The sequence below is a fragment of the Podarcis vaucheri genome (genome assembly GCF_965113315.1).
Source record: "Podarcis vaucheri genome assembly, chromosome: 1".
NCBI classification, from domain to species: Eukaryota; Metazoa; Chordata; class Lepidosauria; order Squamata; family Lacertidae; genus Podarcis; species Podarcis vaucheri.
In genome coordinates this window covers 22,277,316-22,299,907 of record NC_138759.1, presented here as the reverse complement: position 1 = coordinate 22,299,907, position 22,592 = coordinate 22,277,316, and the positions used below count along the sequence as shown (strand labels likewise).

The window sequence follows — 22,592 nt, the reverse complement described above, 5'->3', positions numbered from 1 at the left end:
CCAATGATTTGCTGGAGTTACGCATTGTCTGTCCTATCATTTTCCTGTTGTTTAGGGAGAGAGCTATTTCACAAGTTAATGCAATAGCATATCTCCATGACTCTCAGAGTCCTTATGATGTCCTGGGACATGGTGACAGTGAACTTGGAGAACACTCAGTAGTAAGGAGAGGTGGATTAAGGCCTTCAATGGGATCAGTAACTATTTTTCCAAAAAGAAAATAGCCTGCAGACAGTAAGGCAATTATTTTTAATCAAATTATCCTGTTCAACTCTGTTTAAAGGACAGGTTTTGTTAAAGAATTGATTCCATTGGAAATGACTGGGACTGTCGAAACGGTGGATTAGGCTTGTAAATCACACAACATGATTCATCCATGGAACTTGTGAATAGCATAACAAGACATTCCAAAAGTTAGCTGCGCAGGTTTGTATAGGTTTTGTATAGAACAATGACATTTTGATAAAATTTCCATTTTTTAAAAAGAAGCTACTATTAAATTATTCCCTATATCAAATGTCTTTGTTTTTGTGTTTAAGTTTGCAAGCTTCCTAACTTGCATTCTAGAGTGATCATAATGCATTTAATAAAATATTCATTCAAAATATATGTTTGCATCATTAACAAATCATCTTCCTGAAGGCAAAAACTATTTCATTTTATTTTAGAGAATTGGGTGAAGGGTTTGACTCCCCCCCCAACCAGGAAACCGCCAGTATGGTGTAGTGGTTAAGAGCGGTGGACTCGTGATCTGGTGAACTGGTTTCGATTCCCCACTCCTCCACATGCAGCTGCTGGGCGACCTTGGGCTAGTCACACTTCACTGAAGTCTCTCAGCCTCACTCACCTCACAGAGTGTTTGTTGTGGGGGAGGAAGGGAAAGGAGATTGTTAGCCGCTTTGAGACTCCTTAAGGGGAGTGAAAGGCGGGATATCAAGTCCAAAACTCCTCCTCCTCCTCTTCTAGTATTGCCTTTTTTTACATTTCTATGCATTGGTATGCATTAGAACATATCAATAGAGTTCTGCCATTGACTCCAGTAGGATCTGAATTATACCATGTCTGTCCCATTTTTACTTACCTTGCCCAACACCCAGCACATATAGTTCACCTTTCTTGTGAATAGTGCAGTTGAATAAATATGTCACATTTTAGAAGCTGGATGTAACGTTTTTAAAAAAACAGTGAGTCTGCATTAGTGCCCCGTCCTTTAGTATAACACAAGGAAAACCCAGTTTGTGCTTTAGACACATACTCATTAATGTCCAGTGTTGGCAACGGGCCACATTTTGCAGAACTTTTGAGCTTCCAGTTTGAGGTTAAATGTGCCCTACTCTGGTTGGGACAAATTCCCATGAAAACATGCATTCTGAGATATTGCATCCCAAATGGTGATCTCTGCAGAATAAAAAAGTATCCAGCCCAATCAACAAAAAATTTTGTTGTTGGTTAATATTTTTGTTATGTGTGTGCTTGAGATAATTGGTGATTCTGACTGTCGTGTATTGCATCCCTGATTTTGTGATAAAACAAAGTCAGTGAAAAGGGATAGGAAGGTGGGGGAAGAGGGGAAGTGGAACTGTCCTGTTCCCATGCATAGATTTCAATAAAACATAAAGAGAAAAAGAAAAATGCGTACCATACTTACAGAATCTCCAACTGACTCTAGGGGCTATGTGATTCCTTGCTTAGTTATGCATCAGACTTATATAATACTTAGTCTTCAGCATTAACCATTAAGCAGAACAAACATGGATTATCAGAGAGCAAAATGTGAAGCAATGGGTTTTCAAGTGGTCTCTAGACTTTGCACAATGGTATCAGCAACCAAGATAAGGGATCATATGCATGGCCCCAAACATTATAGCCTCAAGTCATTTTGTGGCCCCATGTCTTCTCTCATATTCTCCCAAATTTTCACAGATGGAAATAGTCACATTTCCGCATCTCTTTAGGTTTCAGGTGAGGGTGTCAGGATCCTCAGGCCTCTCTGGGCCCCCAAACTCTCTGCATACTTTTCTCCCCAGTATGCACCTCTCACTGGCTGTTGTCTTCCCCTTGAGTGTTTTTGCTTGGCTAGAATGTGTCAATGAACTCTGATAATTCATCCTGTTTTTCTAGATGGAGGTCAGAGCGGGTGTAGAACCTAGCCTACTATATAAAGGTAATTACATTTATTCACTTTTGCCCCTGCTCTTACCCGCTACTGGAAGGTGAAAAAGGTTCCTGCACCCTGCTTAAAAGGTTGTCTCTTTTTAGATAGTTTTTTAAAAAAATACTAACATAAGAAAGTCTGCTGAATCAGTTCAATGGCCCATTCTACTAGCAGTGGCCAACCAGATGCTTGTGGGAGCTCCAAGCAGGACATAACAGCACTCGCCCCCATTGTGATTCACAGCAACTGGCATTCAGAATCATGCAGTCTCCAACTCTGATGGTAGAATCTAGACATCATGGCTGCTATCTTCACATAGAATCATAGAATCATAGAGTTGGAAGAGACCACAAGGGCCATCGAGTCCAACCCCCTGCCAAGCAGGAAACACCATCAGAGCACTCCTGACATATGGTTGTCAAGCCTCTGCTTAAAGACCTCCAAAGTAGGAGACTCCACCACACTCCTTGGCAGCAAATTCCACTGTCGAACAGCTCTTACTGTCAGGAAGTTCTTCCTAATGTTTAGGTGGAATCTTCTTTCTTGTAGTTTGCATCCATTGCTCCGTGTCCGCTTCTCTGGAGCAGCAGAAAACAACCTTTCTCCCTCCTCTATGTGACATCCTTTTATATATTTGAACATGGCTATCATATCACCCCTTAACCTCCTCTTCCACAAATTTGTGTATTCCTCTTTCAAAGCCACCAAGTTAGTGGCCGTCACTACTTCTTGTGAGAGCAAAATCGCCAGCAAAATATTTGGGTGAAATCAGGCCACAAGAGATGTAAGAGGCACGTAACGTGGCCCTGAATACGGCGACTGGCTATGCCATACCAAGGTCATGCAACAGTAATATATAAAGGGTGGGAGGGTGGGGAAGCCAACAGAAAGTGTCTGTAGAGCAAACCATGTGCCTATGTAATATACTGAAGAGGCAGGCTAGGCCCACCCCCTGGTGGTCTATGCTCACTCATGATTTGCTGATTAGGCGAGTGGGCAGGGCCAATTACCCAGGCAGCAAATTCAGCCCAGAGGCTTCCTTTGCTGCCTGGGAAACAAGTCCTTGGGATTTCCCACATCGGATCCTGGCACATGGGGGGGAGGGGTTTGCCCAGAGGCATAGCAAGGTCAGGTGGTACCCGGTACTGATTTTTTTTGTCACTCCCCCCCCCTCCACATTGACGGCTCGGGGTAGGCTTGGGAGTCACTGGTGGGCAGTGTGCCAAATGTCACCCCCAGGTGTGCTGCCCACCCGCAACTCCCAAGTCTCCCCTGAGCTGTCAAAACGAAGGGGGAAGGGGGGAAGGCCACCAGCAAAGCGGCACAGCTCCCCCTTCCCCCAATGGCTCCAGGTAGGCTTGGGAGTCGCGGGCGGGCAGCATGTCAAATGTCACCCCCCTCAGTGATGACACCCAGGGTGGTCTGCCCCCCCCACCGCTTCCTACGCCTCTGGGGATGCCAGCCCTCAATGGCACCCGCCAGAGAGGTTGAGTGGACTTGTGAGAGCGAAATCAGCAGCAAAATATTTGAATGTTATCTACCCAAGAGCTTTCCAGAGCTGCCTCTTGTTTCTATGCTGTATTGCTTTCCAAATCTGACTTTTCTGCTTTAGGCTTTCTCTTTTAGACATAACATTAACTAGTAAATTGTGGTTGCTGGGACTGCTCAGTTCTCTTGGTGGCTTGCACACCCCAGTGGTGCAACTAGAGCTGGACCTTGGGCCTGAAGTCCCAAATGACACCCAAGAGTACAGTAGTGAACAGGCCTAGCATCAGCACCTGGGCCAAACGGGTATGTCAAGGCCCACAGAAGCTGGTTCCCCAACATAGTGGTGGATAATATTAGGAGAACGTTCTGAAAAGTGGCCTACTCAGAAAAACCTCAGAAATGTTCTGGGGGGGGGGGAGAAGGCTTCGGAGTAGTTTAACAATCAATCCGTGTCCCCAGGGCATTCTGGGAATTGTAACTCTGTAAGCGGAATGGGGTCTCAAGATGTCAGGGACTGGCTGGATGAGGAAGAGTGTTGGGAGCCACCTGCCCATGAGCCCCCAGGCAGGGCACAGAAGATGATGACTTCTCTTGGGGTGCTAGTCTACTTGCCACATTTAGCCGTTGTTGCCTTCTTATCACACATTTACTTACTAACGTGTCCTGATTGCATTCTGCTTGCTTTGTCCAATGGAAGAAAAATGAGAGTCACTAAGAATCATACCTGATTCTCCTGGCCTAGTGCCATCCATTTATCTCCATAGAGAAATTCTTCCTTATGATAGGGGCATGGAAGGCTTCCCAGTTTTAGTTTGTTTCCCCCTACAGAACCTCAATATCTACCAACCAGAGCCCTATGTAAAAGAGATGCAGTTAGAATTTAAGAACACAGGATGCTTCTGAGCACCTTCTGAGTTGGTTTGAATTTATTTTCAGAACCAGAACTGAACTGAGGTTATTATCGTTTCATACACAAGTCCACTTCTGGTTAGCTTTTCCCCTCATTTCAGCAGCCGACTTTACCTGGGCAAACTCATTTTGTTGTTGCCGTTCAAAGAACTGGGAGGCAGAAACTCTCCTGCAAATCTACTGGCTGATTGTGATCTACCATCTGCTCAGCCTTCATTTAGGGACTTGATTTTCTAAAACGGGATTTAGGAGGTCACCTAGGGATTTGTGGGCCCCTTTCAAGGACAGAAACATATTGCAGATTCAAAAGGGTGGAGCATGACGTTAACCCACAATATCACAATGTTTTAAAATCATTTTATTATAAAATGGCTTTGAAGTCAGTCGCCTTCTTATTCATCCCAGAGACAACTGGTTATGGGCACCACCAGGACTGGGCTAAGAAAATGCAAAGCGGGAAATCCAGTTTTTTAATTTCCTAAAAAGGCTGTACTCGTAATACTCTGACTCTTCTAATAGTCATTGCACGGTAGGGTCGATGATCTTCCCCAGGAAGAGAATGCTCTCTTTTGCCTTATCTAAAATAGTAATCAGGAAGGGTCTGTTGAAACTGATAGTAAGTACAGGTTGAAATGGAGCAGAACGGAACATAAACTCTATCGTGGTGACTGCCGCTGCCTCAGTGCCACTCTCGTTAACATCCAGCACAGTCTTGTGAATGGCCTGTGAGGAAAGAACAACATATCATTGTCTGCAGGTCACATATGGACACCCTTGTGATGATCACTGTTCTCATACTGAGGATCTTTTTCTTTTTCTTTAAATAGTATTTATTAAGGTTTTAAGTTTACAAAAAGGCAAAAGAAAAAACACCAAATTAAACAATGACAAAACAACACATCACAATAAAAAACACAGAAAAATAGAAACAATTAAAAACAAAAACAAAAAAACAAATCAAGCCTTCCCATAACTTATCTTTCATTTGCTTGTTTCCCTGACCTCCTCACACCTCCCTGTTTTGTATTCTAAATCACTCATACTGAGGATCTTTCCATTAGACCGCCCTGAAGCAGCTGTTCTATCTACTGTAATTCTTTCTCTGTGATAGCTTGTCCACAATGACCTTCAAATCCAAGAGGGTGTTTGCTCTTTTAGCTAAAGCAGGGGTTACCAACCTGGAGGGGCGGGCGAGGGCGGCGTGAGCACATTCACAAACAGGAGAAAATGTCCTGGGCACCATGCCAACACTACAAACAAGCACATACTGCAACCTAGGTCCCCTCTGCACTGTACATTGAAAGTGGTGCTGTACCACTTTAAGCAATCATGGCTTCCCCCAAGGAATCCTGGGGGTAGCTTGTCCAGGGTGCTAAGAGTTCTTAGGAGACCCCTTTTCTGTTCACAGAGCTACAATTCACAGAGTTCCCCGGGAAGGGGGGTTGAATGTTAAACTGCTCTGGCTATTGTAGCTCTCTAAGGAGAAATGGGGTCTTCTAAATGTCTCCACAGTCCACAAGAATATGGTGTGTCTCAAAATATACTGCACTGTCAAAAGTCAGGGTAAAGAAGTGTGTCTTCAGCACATGATGGGGAATACAAAACAAAGACACACCTTTGTGGAGAGGGAATTCCACAAGCTGCTGCAGAGAATGCTGTCTCCCAGGCCCTCATTCCCTGAATTCTGAGGGCATTTGATTTGAACTGATTTTATAATGAAATGATTTTAGAATGTTGTATTATTTTACTGTTGTTAGCCGCTCTGAGCCCGGCTTCAGCTGGGGAGGGCGGGATATAAATAAATTATTATTATTATTATTATTATTATTATTATTATTATTATTATTACCAGGAGGATCTCCCTTGCTAGTCTTAGCACCCAAGGGGGGCTGTAGAGAAGGAGAAGGTATTTCAGACCTTTGGGATTTAAGTCATTTAGGGCTTTGAACATTAATGCAAGCAACCTTGAATTTGGTCTGGATGCAATCTGGCAACCAGGTAGGTGGTTTAAAATGTGGGTTTATGTCGGTTCTAGTTGGAACCCCAGCTCGTAATCTGGCCACTGCATTTTGGATCATCTGAAGTTTCCAAGTCATTTTCAGGGGCTGCCTCACAAAGCAGAGATTGCAATAATGCATTCTGGAAGTTACCAGAGCAGGGAGTACCATGGCTGAGTCATCTCTGTCCAAAAGGGACTATATAGCAGGATACAGGCACTCCTAACCACTGAGGCCAATGAACTTTCAGGGACTGTGTGGATCAGTTTGTACCCCCAGTGGTGGACCTGCTCCTTCAAGGGGGAGTGTAGCACTTTTGCCTATGCATTTTTATGCCGTATTCACTGGTTTTATTTGAACTGCAGTTTGAATTGTTTCAGTGTTCTCTTTTGTTCAGTGCCCAGATAACCTTGATGTACCATCCAATCGACATTTAACCATGAGACTCCTGGAAGAATACATTCTTCAGGTGTCAGTCTAAAGACAAACCAATGTCACTGAAGGCTCACCCACATTTCCCGTCACTCCATGCTTTCTACGCTCAGGTTTGGGTTTCCCAAATTTGTTTTTGTGGGTGGTTTTCTTTTGGTCCCAGCATTTCCCACCTTTATTATTATTATTATTATTATTATTATTATTATTATTCCCTGTGCTTTCTCCAGGAAAACCCACCTTTTACTACTGAATCAGAGCAAGTGACAATGCTTGAAAACCTGATTGATGTTTGCTCAAATTCAGCAGTAAAACAAGGGTTCTCCTGGAGAAAGCACAGGGAATAATAATAATAATAATAATAATAATATAATAATAATAATAATAATAATAATAATAATAATAATAATACATCTCTGCTCAGACCTGGAAAGCCAGGACCCATGCCTAGAAATGCAGCACAAAAGGAAGTGTGGCAGAGTCTAGATTTAAGGCACAATCAATGCAAATTTAAAGCACATGACTTTCCACAGGGTGTTCTGGGAACTGTAGTTTGTGAAGGGTTCTGGGAATTGTAAGTCTGTGGAGGCGAAATTCCAGCTTCCGGGATTCTTTGAGGGAAGCATGTGCTTTAAATGTGCATTGAATTCACTTTAAGTGTATGGTATGGATCTGTGATTCACATTTTGCAACGTTTTCATGGCTTCCCGCAAATGAGAAAAATATCAACAAAAAGAGTTCCTTCTCAGATGTTCTTCACGTGCTTCTGAGAAATTATTGGAGGTAATGTTGTCCTCTTTTAATCGAGGACCAAATGACTGAGCACGAAGGTTTAAAGAAGCACTTCATCAAAGAGAGAAAGCACTTACTTTGGAAACCATCAGGTCACGTTCTCCGGTAATGCCAGACAGATCAGCAGCGTCATTAAAGACGTCTTGCACACCCATCTTCTGTAATAAGTCTTTGACATCATAGGATGCAGAAATTGAAAATTTGGGGATGAAAAGACGTACATTGCTGATGAAGAAAAAGAATCTGTATGTTATTTCATTGATGTTCAGCTGTTGAGTCATGACCCACACAGTGACATTCCCTGGTCTTGATGCACACTCAAGCTTGGAAAAGGGCCCCAGTGCATAGGAAGGGTCTCTTGAAGCCTCTTAAAGGGTCACTGTTTCTCCACTCCAAGTCCTCCCAGGCCAGAATACATTGCTTTAGTAGAGGGAGTTAGGAACTGGATCTACCTTGCAGGCCAGATCCTGACCTCCAGCAACTGCCATGTGCCATTTTGACAGGTGTGTGGGACTGATATCGCCATAATGTCCACTGAAATCAAATCACGGCGGCAAATTCTCAGGGGTTTGCAAGTGCTGGTGATCAGCTGATTGGCAGCACCTGCAAACCACAGTTATTATGCCAAGGTGCTGTGTCATAACCTGCCCCACAACTAAGATCATATATAATGCCTTGTGTGGGCAGGTGAATGTGGTTTAGGGAGAGATGAACTAATAGGACAAATTAGGACCCCTATTGGGCTCCATTAGGCCCATGGGATGGAGATTTCTCACTGCTTTTTTAATGGTCTCCTCAGATTCAGAGGACTCACTCCCAGGGAAGCTCCCATTGCCTCACACCTTGGGAGCCTATGGCTCGAAAACAGGTAGCTCATCAGGCAGATTGGAACCATCAGTGTCAGGGACTGGGTAGAGAAGGAATGATGGAGACTGTGTCCCCATCCTGACCCTTCTAGGGAAGAGGAAGAGGAAGACAGTATAGATTTACAACAGGGGTTTGCTGGGGGTCACAGCTCAGAGGCAGATGAGGGGGAAAGTTGGGAAATAATGGGAGAGGAGAAGGAGGAGGCAGAAGCGGAAAGACAGCTGGCTGACACAGTGCCATCAGAAAGCATCCCAGACCCTCCATCTCCCAGAACCTGGCCATAAAAGTAGGAGAACAAAGAGCTCAAAGGCAGAGGGCACGTAGCAGCACCCATAGAAGTGATGAAGGAGGAAGTGGGAGAGACGGGGGGTGGGGTGGAGATTCACTCGGGACAATGCCCTTATCCAAGAGGCTGGGTTCTATAGCCTCTCACTGTAAGTACTGAAATGAAAAAGGATGGCAAGAAACCTTTTATTGTCTTTATACTTTCCTGGGCAAACAGCCAGGAGCCACTGGCAGCATCCTGACATGAGCCCTACTGTTTGCCTCTGCATAGTTCCATCCTTATTTCAGACATTGTGACCTATCGGTACATCACAGTGTTTATCTGGTGATATGTCACAATGTTGAAAACCAGATATCGGCCAGCCTGAACCCACATCTAGATAAACCTGAGGTTAGGGGGCTGACAGCAGTAGCCGAGGTTAGGTCTATGGGGTGTCCTTACCAGTGGCCCCCTGAAACTGGTGTATATATATATATATATATATATATATATATATATATATATCTGGTATCCTTTTAAAACAAAAAGCTTCAACTCTTCAAATTAGCAGCATTTGAAGAAACGGTGCAGAGAAAAGACTTACTCTGTTTTAAAAGATGCTATCCATTTAGACAGACTTTCTTTTACCAATGCACCTTCCACATGCTCCATTTTTCCTTCATCAGGCAGAATGAAGAAAGACGTGGCATCTCCTTTGTATGGAATCTCCACCACCCAGCAAGACAAGTCTTCATCATGGAGGTATTTGTAGTAGCCTTTTCGATACATCAGGCTGGCTTTCACAGTAGTGTTTGCATCCACAAAGAAGTCTTTTTCCCGGATCATGTGAGTGTCAAAAGGGTTTTGCCAGTAAGCTTGGAAGAAAAAGATTAGGCAAAAGAGTTGCATGATTTTTAATTCCCTCCAAAGGCAACTTTGTGTGCAATAGGTAAGTATTTCATCATGTAAGTACAGGAAATGCAAGAGGCATAGAAGTGAGTGATTAAAAATATATATCCTAAAACCTAGACAAAATACCGTATTTTTTGCTCTATAAGACTCCCTTTTTCCCTCCTAAAAAGTAAGGGGAAATGTGTGTGCATCTTATGGAGCGAATGCAGGCTGCACAGCTATCCCAGAAGCCAGAACAGCAAGAGGGATTGCTGCTTTCACTGAGCAGCAGTCCCTCTTGCTGTTCTGGCTTCTGAGATTCAGAATATTTTTTTTCTTGTTTTCCTCCTCCAAAACTTAGGTGTGTCTTGTGGTCTGGTGCGTCTTATAGAGTGAAAAATATGTATGTATGAAGAACTAGGAGATAAATTAACGAGTTGGTTACAATTCCATCAAATTAATGCACTGTGGACAGAATATAAAAAGATCGGGATAAACGAAAATAATAATAATCAAGATTCCAGATAGAAATACTGGAAGGAAATTCAAAACTCTTGTCAAAAATGTATAATCAACTGTTAGAATGGGATACTAAGGACGAGGAAATAAAAGAAGTTATGGTGAAATGGGCGATAGATCTGGGATATAATTTGGAATACGATAGTTGGATTAAGCTCTGGAATAAAGATATGAAGTTCACTGCTTGTGTTGCCTTAAGAGAAAACATGGAAAAAATGATGTACAGATGGTACATCACCCCTGTAAAATTAGGAAAAATCTATAAGAATGGAGATAAAATTGCTGGAGGTGTAAAAACAAGGAAGGTAGTTTTTACCACATGTGGTGGACTTGTGAAAAAATTAAGAACTTCTGGGAGCTCATTTATAATGAACTAAAAAAAATGTTTAAATATACTTTTGTTTAAAAACCTGAAAATTTTCTTCTGGTAATGATTGGCAGTGAAATTAAGAAAGAGGACCAGACCTTATTCCAGTACGCAACAACAGCTGCTAGAATTTTAATCGCCCAAAACTGGAAATCAATCAATATCCCAACAGTAAGAGATTAGCAAAGTAAATTATTTGAATATTCAGAATTGGCAAAATTAACACAAAAAATCAGAGACCAGAAAGAAACAAAGTTTATTAAAGAATGGAATAAATTCATAACCTATATTGAAGTAGATTTAAAAAATCCAAAGATCACAGTAGGCTTAATATAACCCTTCGACATACAAAAGTTTTAAAGATAAACTGAAGAAAAAATGTATTACGTAACCCAAAACTGAGGTGGAGGGAAGTCAATAACTTACATGTTTGTCTTTGTTTTTTTTCCCTCTTCTTCTTATAATTAAGTTATGTTGTTCTTATTATTGTTTTTCCCCCGTGAATAATTTATTTTCTGTACATATGTGTGTATATGTGTGTATGAAAATTAATAAAGAGAAATTAAAAAAAAAGAGTGAAAAATACATAACTGTAGCGGCTGCTTGCAAAACAGTACACAAAATAGTGAAAATGTCAATGGGACACAGTGGAATACTCACAGAGTAAGTTCGTTTGCCCTCCTGGGGCAGGTGGCCCTCCTGGGGTGGGCGGGCACTGTGTCTCCCCTATGAACTGGCCTATTGCCAGCCAGATTGTACTCCTGCCACCAAATTGGTCAATGGTGGCAGTGATGCATGGGGCATCACCTGGCCACGGTGCCAATGACCAGTAGTAGCACTTGGTACCATGCCCAGGGGAAGGATAAATATCAAGCTAGCAGGGTCTTTTGGCCTCTCTCTCTGTGCCGGTTCTCCCGCCCACCCTCCCTCAGATTAGGGTTGGTGTTTTTTTACCAGTGGTACGACCTTGCTATGGACAAAGTCGGTTGCTAGATTCAGGGCCCAGTCAGGAATTTATTTCCACCTGGCAAACTGGCTCCATCATTTGGGTTTTTGGCTGCCTCATAGCAATTGTCACAACTTTGTAAGGTGGTTAGGCATTGGGTAAACCTAGACTTGGTTGGAGGGGAGGTTATAGCCTCTGCCTGCCCCTCCATGAGTAAGGAGATCCTGTTAAAAGGCAGCTCCTGTACGATGCCCAGATGGGAGCTAGGGCCATCCCACTTTTCCAATGCGGACCACTGGCTTCACCCTCTTGGCGGATGGGCGAGAGTGTCATGCGCCATTGCTTACCTCAATGCCTATGGCCAAACCTTTCGTATCTGTAACCAATAAAGTTGTGGCCTTACTTGATCCCCAAAACCCAATAAGCTGTGTGTTGTCTAGTTATTTGCACCCTAGGGAACAGGGTGGTCATGGGGCCTTGCCATGCAAAGGGATGAAGCTTCTACCAAAAGAGTCTCTTGTCCTCCTCTCTGACTTTGAGCTAATCGTTATGTTGAACCTTTCAGCATGTTTTCTTTTCAACTGCTCATGTTTACTGGAAGTTTGCTCTTCTTAACAAATTAAAATTTGACATTCCATGGCAGACTGCAATTTCATTGGCGCTATACTCTGCTCTAAAACCCAACTACAAACACAAAAATTTGAGATCTCCACTACCCTTCTCTGTTGTTTCAGGAACAACATTTTTTTCAAAAAGGCATAAGCGGACAGGCCATTGGTCTGATCCAACTGGCTTTTCTATCTAGTCCATCATCCTGTTCTCACAGTACCTATGGGAAACACACAAGAAAGATGTGAGCACAACAGCTCTTGCGAGTTCTAGATGGATGAGTATTTATCAGAGCCTTTAAAAATTGCCATCGTTACATGTTTGTATGCCCACCTAACAGGGATATATATCTGCAACATTGCGTTTCAGGTCCCACTTATTTCCTTTAATAGTGATGTCAGCTGGTTGAATGCCTATCAGCTTGGAAAAAAAATGATCACAAAATGGAAGCAACAGGAAAGGTGGTTTTTAAATATTTGGGGAGGACCCCCTAGGTATACAGAAATGTGGTTATTTTGTTTTTTAAAAAAATAAAAATAAAACATTGTCTTTTTAAAAAAAATAAAGCTACATAAATTCCCTGAGAAGAACTTGTGACAAAAGGTTCCTTTCAGAAGATCAATGGTACTCCAGTCCACAGAGAAAGGGAGAGAGAAACAGTCTAATGAAAGCAGGAACCAGGCAGATTCTAGCCCTCTTCAGATATTCTAATGGTGGAAGGGCAAAAAAAGTAGAAAAGAGCTGTAGGGCCAGAGCTTTAGCCCTGTCCCTACTGTCATGTGGGTGCTTTCTGTTTCCTTGTCTTCTAGTGTAACTTGTGGAGCAGAAAGGCTCCTTGCATGATTAAGGACCTTGGAAGATCAGTTTAATCACAGTGAGAGAGTCCACTGGATGACAAAAGTAAGCCTCAAGATGCAGCCACTCAGCACTTTTCTACTCAAGTTTCCCCTCATGACTGCAATGTGCCTAGGGCCCCATCCACACTGTGAATTTAAAGCAATATCATGCCACTTTAAACAGTTCTAGCTTCCTCCAAGACATCCTGGGAGTTGGAGTTTAAGAGGCCCCTATTCCCCTCACAGAGTTCCCTGGGAAAAGAGATTGACTGTAAAAGCACTCTGGGAATTGTAGCTCTGTGAGAGGAATAGCACCCTTAAACTACAGTTCTCAGGAAGCTTTGGGGGAAGCCAGGACTGTACTTTATACACATAGTGCTCAGGAATGAGAACAGCAGGTATGCAGTATTTGGGTAGGTATGCTTATACTAAGCATCTTGGGTGGGGAACTGGGATTAGGGCTGGAATTTGTATGCCCTAATTTATGAAGATATTAATTTTCTGTGCTGCCTGTCCTGCCAAAGGAGCCCAGGATGGCAAAGAGCAAAGCAGGATGACAATACAATTCAAAAAATAATAATGAATAAGCACATCAAGATAATTAAGAACACATTTAGAACATCTAAAAACATTTACAAACAGTGGCCTATCCTTACAGCTCATAATTTCAAGGTTGCCAGGAGCAGTATCTGTTAGCAATCAAATGCCTGGGTGAACAGGGATATTTTAAAATTTCTTCAGAATGGTAATAATAACATTATTAACACAATGAATGCTAATGCTAATTATAATAGCTCCCACTCACCCCTTGAGTTATTATAGGGAAGTTTCAGCAGGAAGAAAGGAAAATGGAACCATTTCGTCTCTCAAATAAGAAAAGAGGCACATCTTTTCCCTTTTCTCAATTTCTAGCATGCAATGCTCATCTCTGCCATATAACTATAAAGCACTTAGGTTTGGGACTGGCAAACTTCTAATGGTACCCAGCACAGCAGGGGAAGTGTAAGGGGGGGGCAGAGAGAAAAGGTGTCTCTTTTCCCTTCCCTAGTACTGAAATTCCCTGAACAGCACTGCAAGCGTAAGAACATAGGAGTCTACTGGATGAGGCCAATGGCCCATCTACTGCAGCATTCTGTTCTCACAGTGACCACCCAGATGCTTGTGGGGAAACCTGCAAGCAGGGCATGAGTTCATAAGCAATCTCCACTCTTGAGGTTTCCAGCAACTGGGATTCATAGCTGTCAGGGGTTCAGGAGCAGAGACGCAGAGAAGGGAGGAAGCAGAGAGCGAGGGGGAGGAATCCGAAGGGAAAATGAGTGATGATGACGACCCGAGATCTCCAAGCCTAAGCAGTGAGTCAGAGGACTCCCAAAAGGGAGCCCCAGTGAGCAGAGCAAGGGGGGGATCCGGGGGGACACCCCAGGAGGAAGGGAACAGAGGAGATTCAGAGAGTAGCAGCTGGAAGTCGGGACCCACGCTCATAACTGAGGGCGGCAGCAGCTGGAAGTCGGGACCCACGCTCAAGACTGAGAGCAGCAGGGAGGAAGGTAGCCAGGCATCGGGTTCCGGAGGCTGTCAGCAGGAGGGAGGGCACGAGTCAGGGGTGGTCACGCCCTCCTCAGAGAGCGAGGCAACGGTTAAGAGGAAAGTAGAGAGTTGGGCGCGCGCGCCAAGTTCAAATGCAGCGGAAGCTGGAGCAGTAAGCAGCCCGGAGAGTGAGCCAGGTCCTAAAGCCCGCCGCAAGGAGGCAGAAGGATCAGGGGGGTCAGCGTCAGAGGAGAGTAGAAGGGAGGAGGCCCAGGGGGGCAGAAGGACCCAGAGACGTAGGGAGAGGCGAAGGAGGTGGAGCAAGGCTAGGGTATTAAGCTGGTGTGCAAGAGGCGGGGACTCAGACGGGTCTTCGCCGACCTAGGGCAGAAGGTGTAGAGCTGCACGCTGCAGTTCGGAAATGAAACCTGTAACTTAATAAAGACTCTTATAAAGTGAACGCTGGCGGACTTGGTCCTATGTGAGCTGGGACTGGGTGGCAGCCCTGACAGTAAGACCCGTCTCTTGAAAGCTTCGGACACCTGATATCTCGCAGCGGAGAGAGAGGCAGCTGGAGGAGGGGATCGGTGTTTGGGAGCAAGCTCACGACGGTTAGCAGAGATGACGGAAGCAGAGACAGTTGCAGCGCTGCAACAGGCAGTTACCCAATTGAACGCGGAGGTACTGGCATCCAAGAAGAGGGAGGAGGATGCGGCAGCCGCCTACAGAGATCTCCACGCCAGGTTTGAAGCATGGGTTAAACACGGGCAGCCAGGACCCAGACCGGAGGGGGTTGGGTTGGCACGGAGAGCAGGAGGGCTTGTGGCTCACTTCGATGGGAATTTACAACAGTACCCCAATTTTCGAGCAGACGTAATGTGCGCACTGCAACTGCTGGCAAAAGACTTTAGAGATGAGGAAGAGAAAGTGGGGTTCATACTATCCCATTTGCATGGGGATGCGAAAGCGTGGCTACGCAATTTGTGGAGGGATAAAGATCCGGCGCTTCAGAATGCAGATGCCTTTATCAAAGCGATGGATGCGTGTTTTTTGTCTACTATTGATGTGGATCTTGCCCGACGGGAGATTCATGGACTAAAACAAGGGAGGGCAAGCGTCCGGCAGTACCACGCCCGCTTTTTTGCGCTGGTCAGTGCCTTAGAGTGGGACCGGGATTCGCCCCCTGTCAGAGATCTGTTCTGGGAGGGTCTAAGCTCTGCGGTCAAGGATGAAATTGCAAGGGGGGAGAGGCCCCGAAGCACGCAGGAGGTGGTCCAAAGGGCGCTGACTGTGGGGGTGAGGCTGGAAGAACGTCCATGGTGCAGAGATGAAGGACGTGGAGGGCGCGAAGCAGCGAGAAGTTTCTCTTTCGTTCCAAGAGAAGCAGCGCGTGCGCAATCCACACCTCCGCCTGGAGGGGGAGGGGAACCGATGGAGGTTGGAGGTGCAAGGGCTCAGTCAGCAGCCAGAGCCCAAGCACCGACAGCAGTGAAAGCGAAGCCTCCTAGAGGGAACAGGAAGTGTTACATCTGCGAGGATCCAGGCCATTTGGCGAAAGAGTGTCCCCGGAGGCTCCACAAGCACACTGCAGCCTCAGCAATGGTGACTGCAGCAACGCAGCAAGGAGAACCACAGCAGGGAAACGACGATGTCTGGCTGGAGACAGAGGCACTGGGGCCCAGCCAGACGCATCAGTGAAGCAGTCCCCAGCGATCTTGCAACCCACGGACCCCCTCCCACCCAAACCAGTAGTGCAGCTCACAGCATCTCTCCAGCTACCCGATGGCGTCACTATCGAAGTGCCGCTTTCTGTGGATTCTGGAAGCAACGCAGACTTTATAGCGCAGGATTTTGTGGAGCAGCACGCTATACAGCTACTGCCTGCCACTCTGCCCCTGCAAGTCGTCACAGTGGATGGCAGAGAGTTGCTAGGGGGGCAGGTGGTGAAGCAAACGCCACCGATGGTGATGCGCCTTGGCAACCACAGGGAAGTCATCAGTTTTAATGTCACCCAACTGTCGGACACGCCCATTGTGTTGGGCATGAGTTGGCTGGACAGGCACAGTCCGACACTGGCTTGGTACCAGAGACAGCTGATCTTCGGCTCCTCTTATTGCGCAGAACACTGCATCCTGCCCAGACAGGAGGGAGAGGAGGAGGAATCACAACTGCAGTTGGGAACGTTGCAAGCAGTCCCCCACAAATACGCAGACTTTCTGGAGGTCTTCTGCGAGAAAGAGGCTGACAAGCTACCACCGCACAGGCAATATGACTGCAAGATTGACCTCCTACCAGGGGCGACGCTGCCGAAAGGGAAGCTGTATTCCATGTCTGAGGACGAATTACAGGAACTCAAACAGTTCATAGATCACAATTTGCAGCGCGGTTTCATCCGGGAGTCCAGGGCAGTAGGGGGCAGTCCTGTTTTCTTCGTGAAGAAGAAAGACACGCCCCAAAAAAGACTGGTGGTGGATTTTCGCCTCTTAAACAAGATGACCAAGCCTTCTGATTTCCCCATGCCCAGGATTGACGACCTACTAGCGACGGTGCGCAAGGGACGCGTGTTCACCAAGTTGGACCTGCGAGGTGCGTACAATCTCATCCGCATGAGGGAGGGCGATGAGTGGAAGACAGCCATGTTCACGCCTCTGGGCACCTACGAATACAGGGTGATGCCGTTTGGATTGCAAAACGGTTCTCACTGTTTCCAAGCTTTCATGCATCATGTGTTGGAGGGACTCCTTTACAAGAAGTGCGTCTGCTTTCTGGATGACATCCTGATATTCTCCGAATCGCAGCAAGCCCATGACCAAGATGTTCGGGAGGTGCTGAAGAGGCTGCAGCAGCATAGACTGTACGCCAAACTGGAGAAGTGCCAGTTCGACACGACGGAGGTGGATTTCTTGGGTTACAAGTTGTCGGACAAGGGGCTAGCCATGGACAGCGCCAAGGTTCGTGCGGTGTTGGATTGGAAGAGCCCGCGCAACCGGAAGGAGGTCCAGCGGTTTGTCGGCTTCGCCAACTTCTATCGCAAGTTTATCAAGGGGTTCGCGATGCAGACGGCGGCCATTACGGACACGCTAAGCTCCAAGAAAAAGAAATTCATCTGGACGGAGCAGGCGGAGCAGTCCTTTCAGGCACTCAAGCGTCTCTTCGCGTCGGAAGAGCAACTGCTGCATATCGACCCCGGCAGACCGATGCGGGTAGAGACAGACGCGTCCGATAGAGCAGTGGGAGCTGTCCTGCTGCAAAGGGACCCACAGGGGGTCTGGAGGCCGGGAGCGTTCTACTCCAGAAAGCTCAGCAAGTCGGAGCAGAACTACACCATCTGGGACAGGGAGTTGCTGGCCATTCATGCAGCTTTCAAGGCGTGGAGGCACTTCCTGATCGGCGCCAAGCACACGGTGCAGGTCTGCACGGATCACAAGAATCTGGAGCACTGGCGCACGGCTCAGTTCCTGAACCAGAGGCAGATACGTTGGGCGGAGTTCTTTGCTGACTTCAATTTCCGAATAGAGTACGTCCCAGGCGACACCAACGTCATGGCGGATGCACTGTCCCGCAAACCGCAATACCTCGAAGAGGCGACGCCAGCGGCAGCCATGCACATCTTCGCGCCAACAGCGTGGGCGTGCGCTTCAGCCACAGTAGACCTGGATGCGGTGCGGCGGGCGTTGCAGGACGACTCCTTCGCGCAGGCGAAGATGGCAGAGGTGCACAAGGGCACGGCGAAGGGCGACGAGTTCCAGATACGAGACGGCTTGCTCTTACGTAAAGGGGCCATCTACGTGCCGGGAGACGAACTTCGCGCCAGGGTACTGCAGCAGCTGCACGACGCACCCACGGCCGGGCACTTTGGCACGGAAAAAACGGTGGAATTAGTCGCAAGGGACTTTTGGTGGCCCAGACTGAGAGGGGAAGTCGCGGACTACGTTGCGAGGTGCGACACCTGCCAGAGGGCCAAACCGGTGCACAAACCACCGGCGGGACTGCTGGAACCGCTGCAAACGCCGTTTGAACCGTGGGAGAGAGTGGCCCTGGACTTTGTTACGGATCTACCCAGCTCGAGAGGCAAGACAGCTGTACTAGTGGTGGTGGACTTGTTCACCAAGATGGCACATTTCATTCCGTGTGCGAAGGTGGCCACGGCGGAACAAACCGCCAAACTGTTCATAGATCACGTGTTCAAAGTGCATGGTCTGCCGCGGTCTATCCTGTCCGACCGCGGGCGCCAGTTCGTCTCGAATTTCTGGCAGAAGCTGATGAGTTTTCTAAATGTCAAGGTCGATCTGGCATCAGCAAGACACCCGCAGACCAACGGGCAAGCAGAGAGGGTCAATGCCATCATGCAGCAGTACCTGAGATGCTATGCAAATCAACAACCTGCGACCTGGGTGGATTACCTGCCGCTCGCCGAGTTCGCTTACAACAACACGAAGCACGTGTCCACAGGGGTGACGCCGTTCTTCGCCAACAATGGGAGGAATCCCAGAACCTTCCCGGGACGGGAGAGAGTGGGGGACGGAGAACCACAGACGGCGGACGCGTTCGCGTCAGAGTTGCAGGCGGTACACGATCAACTCAGACGGCAGCTGGAGCTAGCTAAGCACGCCTACAAGGTGCAAGCTGACAAGCACAGGCGGGTTGGCGAAGAGATCCAAGTGGGAGACTGGGTCTGGTTGGCAGCCCACGCAGTGCCGACCAGGTCACTAGCCAAGAAGAAGTTGGGGCACAAGCAAATTGGTCCGTACCAAGTCGAAGCACAGATCAACCCGGTAGCCTTCCGACTGGCGCTGCCGGAGGGTTCCAGAATGCATCCGGTGTTCCACAGGTCGGTGCTCACTCCCTACAAGGCACCTCACAGATTCCAGGAGCCAGGGACGGCACCGAGTCCGTTCCGGGAGCGGACGGAGACGCGAGGGGTGACGCAGCAAGACCCCATCAACGAGGTCACGGAGATTTTGGACTCCAGATGGGGGAAAGAGGGAGTCGAATACCTCCTAGCCAGAGAGGGCACCCGGGCCAGCGCCAATAGCTGGGTGCCAGACTACGCTTTGGAGGAACCCCTGCTCAAGGACGAGTTTCATGCCCTTTTCCCACACAGACCCATGCCAGCGAGCTTCTTCGACGACTGGCTGTTCACGCCCACACTTTCTTCCAGCACGTTCCATGGATTCGACTCGGACGGGGAACCCGCACTGAGCACCCGTTCCCCAGAAGGATCGCCGGCGGGTTCGGCGTCAGACACCTCGTATTGGTGGGACGATCGACCGGAGGAGCAATGGCGCCGGAAGTGGCTGGAGATGCCAGGTCGAGCGACCGACGCAGAGACTGACATGGACGTGTTCGGGGAGAACCTTGGGTTCGAGCACGGCGGTACAGAGATGGAAGCGGAACAGGTCAACGTCGGCGACCGCGAGGAGGACGACTCGGAGGTCTTCAGTTGGCGGCCAACCACGGGGAGCGAACTGTATCCGGCATTCCCTCCCGTGATGATGGAGCACCCAGCACCCACACCTGAAAGCGGGGAGGGGGGAAGGGGGGGCTTCGAGGGGGGGATGGATGTCAGGGGTTCAGGAGCAGAGACGCAGAGAAGGGAGGAAGCAGAGAGCGAGGGGGAGGAATCCGAAGGGAAAATGAGTGATGATGACGACCCGAGATCTCCAAGCCTAAGCAGTGAGTCAGAGGACTCCCAAAAGGGAGCCCCAGTGAGCAGAGCAAGGGGGGGATCCGGGGGGACACCCCAGGAGGAAGGGAACAGAGGAGATTCAGAGAGTAGCAGCTGGAAGTCGGGACCCACGCTCATAACTGAGGGCGGCAGCAGCTGGAAGTCGGGACCCACGCTCAAGACTGAGAGCAGCAGGGAGGAAGGTAGCCAGGCATCGGGTTCCGGAGGCTGTCAGCAGGAGGGAGGGCACGAGTCAGGGGTGGTCACGCCCTCCTCAGAGAGCGAGGCAACGGTTAAGAGGAAAGTAGAGAGTTGGGCGCGCGCGCCAAGTTCAAATGCAGCGGAAGCTGGAGCAGTAAGCAGCCCGGAGAGTGAGCCAGGTCCTAAAGCCCGCCGCAAGGAGGCAGAAGGATCAGGGGGGTCAGCGTCAGAGGAGAGTAGAAGGGAGGAGGCCCAGGGGGGCAGAAGGACCCAGAGACGTAGGGAGAGGCGAAGGAGGTGGAGCAAGGCTAGGGTATTAAGCTGGTGTGCAAGAGGCGGGGACTCAGACGGGTCTTCGCCGACCTAGGGCAGAAGGTGTAGAGCTGCACGCTGCAGTTCGGAAATGAAACCTGTAACTTAATAAAGACTCTTATAAAGTGAACGCTGGCGGACTTGGTCCTATGTGAGCTGGGACTGGGTGGCAGCCCTGACAATAGCCAATAGCTAGGAGCCATTGAAAGCCGCCTCCTCCATGAATTTGTCCCACCATCCAAGATGGTGGTCATTACTGCCTCTAGTGGGAGTGAGTTCCAAGGCTCCTAATTCGGGGCTGACTGGAGCCCTGAACTAGAGCACTCCTCTTAAAGGAAATTTGTGTTGCCAGTCCCTTCAGTTAATTACTCTTCCAACTTACCTTTGAAGAAGATGTAGTTCACAAGAACCAGTATAGTGCTTGGATCGAGGTCCTCAAGCGCATGGGCTATTTTCCCCTGAGTTTTGTTCTGCACGTAATCATTTATCTGCCTTTTAGCCGCTCTGGGAATGGTGAAGTTGGTGAGGAAGCCTTCTGCTTCATAGAAGGTTTTGACATCCTCCAAAAACTTAGGCAGAAACTTCAACGACTGCTCAATGAACAAGGCATTTCCCATCTTCACCTGTGCTTTGTTATCCGGGCGGTGAAGGGCATGGATGAGGTGGCGGAATCCTTTGTGTATCTCATTCTCCTCAGTCACTGACAGGTTAAACGCGAGTCCTTTGTGAATCTGACTTTGGGTTTCCGACTTGGCACCCAGGGTCAGCAGTGCAAAAGCTGCAGAGATGCTGATTGGGGAGAAGAAAATGTTCCTTGAACCCGCGCCTGAAGCTATGTTCCTGTAGAATGCGAATGCAAAGTCAGAGTTACTGGGACCTATCTTAAGATAGCTGGAGGAATCCTGTCTCTGTTCTTCTGAAGAAAGATGTGGATGTTCCAGTAATGTCTTGTCTCCTTGGCTAGCCTGGTCATCGTTGTGTCCTGGGAGTTGATAGCACTGGACTTCAAGACTAATCAGTAACAAGGAGAGGGTGATGACCAGCTTCATTTGGGATTTGTAATTCTGCTGATAATTCCCACACAAGATGTTAAAGGATCAATCCAAAAATGCATGTGTACTCTGCAACAAAGGCGAATTCTGCCCTAGACCTATACATTTATACAACAGAAATAATTCACCTTTCCTGTGAGTGACGTAAGAAAGAATGTTGTTAGTTTCACTAAATCACATACAGAATAGAGTTTTGATAGAAAATGGTTTCCACATTTGTGTTTTTCAGTGTTTCAATGGTTTGTTGTTGTTTTTTTTAAAAAAGTTTATTATTTAAAAATAAAACTGACACATTCTAACCATGGAATATTTCTCTGTGATACTCTCAAGTTTTCACACTTTTTGAAATTTAACATAGTAATATTAATTTTGACAACTATGTATCTATACCTATATATGCCTGTATCTATGTATATAGTTATTTTCACATATCATTTTGAAATCAACTTTTGAATAGCAAAGACTATTTCATTTTCATTCTGATGCTTACCTGAGAATCCTAACTGACTCCCTTTAGGCAACATTGGTTTATCCCTGCTCTGTCATAAAATTAATGAAATTCTGCCATTAACTTGAATGGGATAGAACTGTGTCAGTAGTTCCAGTTATTTATGCACCTAGCCACACAAGAAGAAGGGGACGACAGAGGACGAGATGGTTGGACAGTGTTCTCGAAGCTACAATCTTGAGTCTGACCAAACTGCGGGAGGCAGTGGAAGACAGGAGTGCCTGGCGTGCTCTGGTCCATGGGGTCACGAA

General features: G+C 47.2%; 1 protein-coding gene across 1 annotated transcript; it reads right to left on the bottom strand.

Moving 5' to 3' along the window:
* Positions 1-4,897: 4,897 nt before the first annotated feature.
* Positions 4,898-21,966, bottom strand: LOC309535621 (alpha-1-antitrypsin-like). Its single transcript, XM_082228905.1, has 4 exons — positions 21,164-21,966; positions 9,510-9,780; positions 7,851-7,998; positions 4,898-5,275 (listed from the first exon to the last, which is right to left on the bottom strand). The coding sequence occupies exons 1-4, from the start codon at positions 21,828-21,830 to the stop codon at positions 5,072-5,074; spliced, it is 1,290 nt and encodes a 429-aa protein (XP_082085031.1). The 5' UTR covers positions 21,831-21,966; the 3' UTR covers positions 4,898-5,071.
* Positions 21,967-22,592: the final 626 nt, after the last annotated feature.

What these genes read in the sequence shown, in the direction of transcription:
- LOC309535621 (XM_082228905.1), bottom strand. Translation starts at nt 21,830, where the DNA reads ATGAAGCTGGTCATCACCCTCTCCTTGTTACTGATTAGTCTTGAAGTC. An exon ending in GAACTACATCTTCTTCAAAG is followed by an intron (nt 9,781 to 21,163) that starts GTAAGTTGGAAG and finishes TTTTCTTCCAAG; the next exon opens with CTTACTGGCAAAACCCTTTT. An exon ending in GTGACCTGATGGTTTCCAAA is followed by an intron (nt 5,276 to 7,850) that starts GTAAGTGCTTTC and finishes CTTTCCTCACAG; the next exon opens with GCCATTCACAAGACTGTGCT.